This window comes from Taeniopygia guttata, chromosome 25, assembly GCF_048771995.1.
Source record: "Taeniopygia guttata chromosome 25, bTaeGut7.mat, whole genome shotgun sequence".
Taxonomy (NCBI): Eukaryota; Metazoa; Chordata; class Aves; order Passeriformes; family Estrildidae; genus Taeniopygia; species Taeniopygia guttata.
This window is the reverse complement of record NC_133050.1, coordinates 3,962,505-3,971,864: the sequence shown is the minus strand read 5'-3', so window position 1 is coordinate 3,971,864 and position 9,360 is coordinate 3,962,505. Positions and strand designations below refer to the sequence as shown.

Below are 9,360 nucleotides of genomic sequence, written 5' to 3'. Positions count from 1 at the left end.
TAGTGACCAGCAGTTTTACCACAAGGCTAAGTGACAGTCTGAAGCAAAGTTGAGGAAATTATCACATTTTTACACATGATTGCTCTTTGCAAACTGTGCTTTATTGAAACATTAAATACTTGAAGTGAAAATGAAACAAGCAACAGACACAGTGAGTTTGATAACATCAGATGTGCCTTCACACAGCACTCTTCACCTGACACTCTCTGCCAAGTCACTGCTTCCAAGATGCACAAAGCTTCATCAGTCATCACACTGGAGGAATGCAGTCTCCTTCATCAGCCAGCAACATTCAGGCTGTTAGCTCAGGAAACTTCCCTCACAAATAATATTTTACCTTTTAACAGCTAATTGAGGCTTCACAAAAAGAAAATAAAAAGACTCTCAGCCGTTGTGTATTACCATGCCTTTAACCTAATATCTTTATTCATTTTTTGCCAATTCTTATTCACAGATTAATTTCAAAAGTCCATTAACTTACACAAGTGAGACAAACTGAGATGCTGCTTTGAGACTGAGATCCATGACAGGGAAGTATTTTGCCAGAAAAGGTTTCTTTGAGTCATCCAGAACTCTGACATAAGCTTTAACTGTTTTTCCAATCTCCACCTGAAACAGATATATCCAGTCATTTTGCATTCACACCACTCTTATTTATTCGCATAAAAATTTTCACTTGATTTTGTATTATACTTGTAGTAGGCTAGTGGAGTTAGAGCCCCAAGGTTAGACTAGCACTGATTTTAAACACTAATCCCTGCCAGCTGGAGTTAGTGTCAGATGAAATGAATGAACTCAGGTCCTTCAGCTGGCAAGGGCATAATTAAAACATCCAGAAATATCAACACTTCTTTTGTTTAAGGTGCACCCGAGCTGGCAAGAGCAATGAGCTGGACTTTCTTCTGTTCAGTTTTAAAGCCTGACATATGGAAAATGACCCTGGGGCAAAACCTACTCCTAAAAGAATTGCTCACATGCACTTTAAACAGGAGGAAATGTAAATGAGCATGTCCATATAAATTAGGGATTAATATTACTATGTAAATGCAAAAGCTGAGATTTCTGCCACACAGAACACGAACAGATACCTGATACCCTGAGACCCTTATAACCTGAAGGGATAAATTTGGGAGGGAGAAACAGAGACACAGGGAGGTGTTCTCTGTTGTAGCATCTTGTCCATGTGTGATCTCTGTGCTCAGGACCAGCAGCACAGGAGTCAGGGCAGGCTGGATCAGCTCCTAATGCTGCTTCCAAGGCACTGACCTTGCCAACAACTTACACGTGAATTCCTGGATATCAGACACATGAATTTCAGCTTCAGCTGGGGCAGGGAAAGCCAGACACAGGTCTTGAATCATTACAGTCACTGATCCTGGGAGCAGAGGCTGCACCTGCAATGCCAAAAGAAAACTGCCTTATAGCACTTCTTTTGTCTCTTGTTCACAGGATAAAATTTGTATCACTTTCAGGGCAGAAGCAGTTGGATGCAGAAATCTCCAAGCTTACACAAGGAGAATCCTTCCACCAAAATAAAAATCAAGCTCTAAAATGTATGTAAAAAGTATTAAGCTACTGAGCTAGTGCAAACAGCCCCCAGGCACCAAGTGAATTACCAGCTCTTCATCTGGAACAGTCTGGCATCCTGTTACCCTCCCACCATCAGGAGAAAAAACACACAAATCCTTTAGAGCAACAAAATTTTCTTAGAGTGAAAACCAAAGCGATAAGGGGAAAAAAAAAGTGAGAACAAAAATTATGCCTGTAAAGCACTGGTATTGCTTCATGTAAGGTTTGTACTCTACTGTCACTGCTTCTCATCTGAGCAGCCAAAACCTGGTGGTAGATCCTGGCAAGTAAGAGGACAATTGACAGATCAGGTGTTTCTTTAATAAAACTATTATTACATTTATTTTAAAGAAAGAGAATGTTACACTTAACAGATAAAGAGAATAAAACAATGAAGAGAGAGACCTCTGGTCCCAAACACAAGCCCTCAGAACTAAGCACCCATTCCAAAGTCCCCTCTGCCAAGGCCATGCAGCCACACCTTGCTCCTCACATCAGCTCTGCAGTTCTCCTGCAACTCCCTGACCTTGTCACAGACCTCAGGACAATCCCAGCTGTTCTGCTCCCTTTGGCCAGGGAGCAGTGAAGTCGGGTGTCCTGCTGTGTGCTCTGGACTCTGAACAAGGGGAGATGGACAGGCCCCCCAGTGCACAGGAGCTCAGTGAACTCTCAGCTCTGCCCAGCAGCACCACAGGAGCCAGCAGCAGAGCAGTGGGGAAAGCTGACATTTTGTTCTGTGAGGGCACTACTCCTGTTTCTGCCTCAAAATAGAAAGGGATGTGAAGTTTTAATAAAGGTCAGCTTCCAGAACAGCAGCAGTTCCCAGAGAGGGTGGCTAACACAGGGGCTGGGCAGCAGGGCAGGGGAAGTGGCACAGGGAGGGAGCTGGAATGGAGCTCAGCTGGGCTGGGAGACCAGAGAAAGCAAACAGGGAAAAAGGCAAGCAGGGCTACTGCAACTTTTAAAACTCTTCCTGTCTCAGCAAACTCTGCTGTTCTCCTCTCCCATTATGTGCCCAGTGGCTCCCAGTATCCAGGGATATTGCACTGGTGGCCACTCTTCACTCTTCCCCTGCTACCACCCACCCATGCCCAGAGAAGCTGCTGTGTCAAAACCAGAGGGAGAGCTACAGAATTCCTCCTTGGCAGTCCCACTGAAGAGTCTGAGAATCACTGCTCCAGATAAGTTGAATTTAGTTTCTCACAAGAGTTTACTGCCAACTTATCCTCTGTCAACTTGGCTGCACTGGTACCTGCCATGGCAGCAGCCTTACAGAGCCTGCTGATTTCCCAGGCCATTCTGCTGCTTCCATGGAAAAACCCAGGGCTTGTACTGGGATGTAACCCAAGCACAGCACACAGGGCTAACAAACCTGCCAAATGTGTGTGGGGTTGCATTTTTTAAAAAATGTGTTTAATGTGGACTTCTCTCTCCTTTAATCTGACAGGCAGTTAAATCTCTTCCTACACTTCACAAAGCCTGTCTTGCTGTCACTGCTCCACTCCTGAATTCCAGACAAGAGCACTGAACCTATCTCATGGACATCAGTTAAACCCATCAGGGAGACCGGACTAAAAAACTATTAAGAGTTTGAACAGTATACTATGTACAAAAAACTCCTCATCTCTTCTACTTTTTTTCTCACCCCTGTGCCTAGTTGGAAAAAATATTCCCACCTCACACTTAAATCAGTTAGAGACAATTAAGATGTTCCATCAATTCTTTTGATATTCTAATTTCCACCTTAGTTATCATTATTTCACAACTTTATCAGCATTACTTTTTAAAAGACAAACCTGTAATTGATACATTTATAAAAAACACTCTTTAGAGCAACTTGTTTTGTTTCAAGTTCTTTCCTAATGAAAGCAGCAATGCAAACACAGAGTTTTATTGGTGTTCACTGCAGAATGCATTTCATATCCCAGGCCTGATGAAGTCAAGCACACTTGCACTTTATTGGCATCTTCTAGTGGAAAAGTGCATTAGAAACTTCATATGGAGATCAGAATAAACTCTTTAATAAATATTCATTCACAAAACCAGGATGCAATACTGTGATTTTAAAATACCCTGAAACAACACTGTAGGATAGAAGAATTTGAAACCTTCAGAACTACTGGCCCACAGCAAATACTCCAGTATTACTTTGGAAACCAATTAATCTTATGGGTAGCTTCTGAATAATTCTGTCATGTTACTCTTTGTGGTGTGTTTGTGAAATCAGGAACATTTTACTACAAAGTTGTAATGGGTGAAGTACTTGGAACTGGCTTTTACCTTATACAGGGAACACAAGTGCATCAAAGCTGTAAAGAAACAATTTCCTGTACCTGAGACTAGAGCAGAAAGTGCCAGTGCAAAGATCCCCTGCCTGAAGCACAACCGTGACAGGCAAACACATCCAAAATGCAGCTACTGCCTCTCTATTCACACCTGCTGCAAAATGCCCAGGAGTGCTGAAGCTGCAGAACAATAACCTGGTTGGCAAAAAGGTGTAAAACCACAAAATACTGCACTCACCAAAGCAATGCCTTGAGTCTCTTCATGTGTCACTCTTACAATATTTGGCACACTGGTATTAATGAAAAAATATCCAGAACCTTGTTGGAGGAGAAGTTCTGCCTGCAAAACCAGAAAAGCATCCTGAATTAAGATTGTATCTTTCCAGTAAAGCTGTCTCCTCACACACCCCCTGTAATGTGTGATGTTTTCCTCCCTGCAGCTGGAAAGCAGCAGAGTAACTCCTCACCTGGATGTCAGGGTGGTTGTAGATGGAGAGCCCAGTGGGGCTCACTTTCACATCTTCCACAAGCATCACTTCAATGGTGGCAGGCCCTGGGAGCACAGCCTCGTGCTGCAAGAACAATGTTAGCAGTTACAGAAAGAGGCACAACACTGCCGGAGTCCTGTGTGTGCAGGGAGGATGTTTAAAGCAGGCAACCAAAGCTCAGAGCACAGGCTGAGGGATGAGATGCCCACAAGATCCAGAGGCCTCAGTCAGTCAGCACAGGGAAGGGCATCCTCAGGGCTGCTCTGTTCTGCACCCCTGGCCAAGGCAGAGGACAAGGGCCCAGCACTGCAGAATCAGTGAATGATGTCTGACAAGCACAGACAGGATATTAACTCTGAGCCACGGGCCCAAGTCATACAGAATGATAAGGAAAATGCACAAAGTGTTCTAGTTCTAACTCATCTTTTCATGCTTCTTAGCAGGCCACCAAAAGAAATTCTTCCTTAAGTGTAAATACATGAATACGGGACTAAATGCAGCTTTAATCACTCACTCATAGCAACATTAGCTCAGAAAAGGAAAAAGATTTCTAGAGGAAGTCAGTACTCTGTACCCATTTCACCTCATTAGTAGAATTATTTCCTTGATGTGGAAAGGATGTGATCTTTCCCTAATGACATAATAGGGTGTTCCACTTAAACATGGAACAACAGTCAAGACATCTTAATATCCCATCTACTAGGTTTTTGTTTGTGTTTTTGGCTGCAAGAAAGGAGAATGGGCAGGTTTGAAAGCAGAACAGAGCAGCCCATTGCTGATGAACTTGAAAAATGCACCCAGGTCACCTCATTTGAAAAAAACAACACATTCATGAGCCCACAAAGTGCAGCAGGACTAACATCTACAGAGTCCTCCGAAATTTAAACACAGAGAATAGAACTTAAGAATATGCCAGTGTTCTCTGAACTCAAGGCAAAGTTTAGAGCAGCCTCTTTACTAATTATTTCGAAAAATAAGAAAGAATATATAATACTGGTTTAACAAAGCAGAGCACAGTGAACTACAAAATTATTGTAGAACATCAAGTATCCATATTACAGCTCGATTTCTAAGAGAGAAAAAAAAAAAAAGAAACACAACCAAATATCGCAAATAACTTCAGCAGCAAAGTAACTGTGTCTCTGCGGTAATTCTCATTAAGCCATAGTCAAATTTTTCAGGGGACATACATCTGCACCATGCTTTCCCAACATGAGAAGAGTGGAAACCTCACAGAAAAGTCAAGAACCAAGTGGCAAAAAAGATCACCTCTCAAAGAATTTACTAAGCAGATGCCACACCTGGGCCAAGCTGAGAAGAACCTGGCCCACAGAGTATTTCACATTACTGGTGCCCATCTGCTACCTGCTTTGAGTTAAATCCTGTAACCGCTCATTGCATATTTAACTTTTTGCCTCAAGTATGTTTTCAAGGTACTGCATATTGTTCAAATCCACTTAAATCTTGCTAACAAGATTAAACAGACATTCCAGTTAGGAAGCAGAATATTTTAAGAGTCAGTTATTGCACATGCCAGGTTATTCCACAGGCTGAAACCTGCCCTTATATTCAGTTTACAAAAGTGACATAAACAGAAAACTGCCAGCTGTTTACACCTGCCCTCTTTGTTCATCATCATTACCTTTTACTGTTTTTCTTCCCTAGCTAAGTATTTCAGGGAGTGGCTAATGACTTGTAAAATGAGAGCCTGTGCTTATGGCTGGCATCAGGAAAAAAAAAAGAGAGCATCAGTCAGAGCCTGTCGGAATCTGTGGGTATTGGTGATTCCGAGATTGTAGAAAGTCTCTGTCTTTCTGCCCCGTTGCCAAAGAAGAAGCTATAATTTGTCTGTGCTGTTTTCAAGGTTGTTTATTCTTGCTTATCTCTAACATGTTCTGCTGCCCTGCCGCAGGTCTGTCCTGCAGGGCAGCGTGTGGGGCTCTGCCCCTCAGTGGGATGTTACAAACATTATATACCAGAAACTACGTGTACTATATTTACAATAATGTGCCAATATCTATTATCTACGTTGAACAGCGTGTCCCTAGCCTAAACCAATAGAAAAATGCCAACACTACAGTGAAACATGGAGGGCATGAAGAAGGAGGAAAAGGACAAGACACACCTAATTTTCTCTATCTTGTCCCCTCTGAACCCCTAATTTAGAAACCTAAAATTTTACTTTTGCACCTGTGTCACACTTAATTATTACTCATATCAAACACTCAGAGCTTGTAATTCATCCTGTAAGATTGAAAACTCCTCTCCATGGACAGAGATCACAGACAGTGTCTCTCGGGGCTCTGTATAGGGGGGTTCCTGACCCCTGCCAGAGTCCCAGACCTGCCAGGGCAGCCAGAGGGAAGCCCTGGATTCCCACAAGAGCCCAGACTAACACATGGTCCATATGAGGAATCAGTCAGCTTTTGCTTTGCTCATGCAGAACTTTCCCACCCAGCTCTGCAGGGGCAATAATCCATTTGCTTTCCCAGTGACAGCTGCATGAAGCACATGGCTGCTTTAATGAAGGACAAGCAGCAGAGAGTCACCAATTCATTAAAAAACCCTAAACTGAAACAAAACCAACTGAAACACTTCTCTGCAATGCCCTTGTTCAGATGGTTAAAAAACTCCCAAGGACTTGGACAAATTTGATTTGGATAGCAGCACCTAGTGCAGAGGAAAGCAGGAAAACCATGAACCAGTATCAAACCTCTGCAGAATGAACCGGACTGCACCAGGGAGCTGCCTGATTTGTACAGTACTGTGTGTGGAGGAAATAAAGCCACCAGACCACTGGGCATTGACCACAGGGAAATGGCAAATCCCCCCAGGTACTGTTACCGGTATTTGGGCTCTGGCTGCCTTCAGGTGGGGCTGCTGGAATCCAGTGGCAGTGGCAGAGATGGCAGCAGTTCCAAACGCATGGTCAACTACCACAGTTTGTAAGCTTAGAATGCAACAAAGATGAGAAATATATTCAGCTCCTCTAGGCTCATTCGCATCAGACAAGAACTTTCTCTCTCAAGACAGGTTCTAGACATTGGACTTGGTTCCTTTTTTCTCCTCTCTTTAATAGCACACACTAAAAAGTGCACATTGACGTTAAACTGAAGTATGACTGCAGATTACAGTAATTTCTTTAATCAAGATGAGACACTGCCAAACAGATTTAATCTGGACCGTCAAACAAAGAAATGCTCATTTCAGCCCACTCATACCCTCCATTTTCTTCTGACCATTGCCCTCCTCCTTCAGAGTCAGCTCCATTGGCAGCTCCGTCTCAATACGAGCAATGGCCTTATTTGTGGATTCCCACACAATACTAAGGGAGCTGAAGTTATCACATTTCCTGCCTTGCTGGTCATAGGCAGCCAAATCCAGCACTGGATTGTGGTAATTGGAAACAGGAACCTGAAAAAGAAGGAATATTTTGAACTGAACCGATACAACCGGATTTTTTAATCATTAAAGAAAACATATGCTGAGTTCCATGAGGTTTGTACAACATCAATGCATAAGGAACGTTTGTTAAAAGGAGCCAAGTGCAAGGCATTCAGCTGTGCTCCAACAGCCCTGAGATTATCTCAGCTGGTCAGAGCATACTGCTGCTTACACCAGGTAGGTTCAAGTCCTGTATGGGCCATTTAGAGTTGGACTCCATGATCCTTATGATCCCTTCCAACTCAGAGCATTCTGTGAATCTCTGAACTCTAAGGGGGTTTTACTGGAGCATGGGTTTGGGGTTTTTTTAGCCAGTGAATTACCTTAAAAAAAAAAACAAATCCCCAAACCAACAACAACAGAATTGAACCACAGCTCAATGAAATTGTTTTTAAAATTCAAATAAATGATGACAAACAGCGCTGTTTGTTAAAGCTCAAAATTCTGGTGTTGCTTTGGTGAAATGCATTAGCAACAGCAGTGCACCAAGGTAAGCTGACACATAATGGAGACAGAAAAGCAGGTGAGCTCTGGGGTGGCTAACAATACACAGAAGTCTCCATCTCCTCTTGTTATTACATAGAAGCTCTTTAAAATTATTCATTTTAGGGAAGGAGGATGACTTTTACATTTGCCGGGGAATATTAACACAACAAAATATGGCTTACTCAGCAGCCAACATGTGGCAACGCCTGTTAGCAAGAAAAACAGAATAGCAAAGTTCCTTATGCCTGATAATCTACACATATCTATTGTCCATTTACTGCAGGACTCCCACAGCCTGCTCTGTGCAGGAGCCCCCAAGGGCACAGTGTGGCCACAGCACCAGTTACTGCTCCTCTTGCAGCAGCTGCCATGTTTCACACATGGAGCTCCAAACACTGATTTTTCAGCTGTAAGAACACCTTCTTCTCCTGCCACTTCCCAGGCTTACCAGTTGCTTGCTCTGCTGGAGCAAAGGGCAGGAGAGAGCAAGCTGAGGGCTGCCATAAACAGGAATCAAAGCCAGCCGGGAAGGGAGAGCACAGATGAGCTTCACGGCAGTGGGCTCAACCACTGGGAAAGGGCTGGTGACTGTGGGGCTGCTCCCAACTGTTAAGGTAATAACCTGAAAGCAGCAAATGAGGAAAGAGTTTAGTTCAGGCATGCTGTATTTCCACAGGTCTCAGTTACACTGTGATATCAGAATGAAAAGCAAAAATACAGTGCTTGGGGATTTACAGCACTATTAAGACACAGGAAGATGCAAAAGAGGGAGCACACCTCAAGAACAATTCTTTATCACTACGAAAGTACTGTTCCTGGGAACTCTTTCCTCGGTGTTCATGTTCATGACTATCAAATTTGATTCAAACAACAAATCTCATGTAACTGAGAAAGGAAACAGCAGGTGTTCTTGCAGAGTGAGAACAGACCAGCCCAAAGGCAACATTTATAGTCACTTCAGTGTATTTAAAAACATCTTATCTTTTATTTTACATTCCTTTTTTAGCCTTCAGTAAAGTGAAGTGGATATAAAACCAGAGAAGGCTGAGGCAGCTCTGGTCACCTGCCCCATCCCCGCACGCACTGGT

The 9,360-nt window shown here is 43.1% G+C and overlaps 1 protein-coding gene and 1 long non-coding RNA gene across 2 annotated transcripts; both read right to left on the bottom strand.

Annotated features, from left to right (window-relative positions):
• Positions 1–1,105: 1,105 nt before the first annotated feature.
• On the bottom strand, positions 1,106–7,259 carry LOC140680556 (nuclear pore membrane glycoprotein 210-like). Its single transcript, XM_072918347.1, has 5 exons — positions 7,187–7,259; positions 4,322–4,426; positions 4,093–4,194; positions 1,267–1,394; positions 1,106–1,112 (listed from the first exon to the last, which is right to left on the bottom strand). Exons 2-5 carry the CDS (start codon positions 4,385–4,387, stop codon positions 1,106–1,108), a joined length of 303 nt encoding a protein of 100 aa, XP_072774448.1. The 5' UTR covers positions 4,388–4,426; positions 7,187–7,259.
• Positions 7,260–7,464: 205 nt separating this feature from the next.
• LOC140680635 (uncharacterized) lies at positions 7,465–8,892 on the bottom strand. The gene is made up of 2 exons (XR_012051989.1): positions 8,721–8,892; positions 7,465–7,756 (listed from the first exon to the last, which is right to left on the bottom strand). It is a non-coding gene; the product is annotated as an uncharacterized lncRNA (long non-coding RNA).
• Between the last annotated feature and the right edge of the window lie 468 nt (positions 8,893–9,360).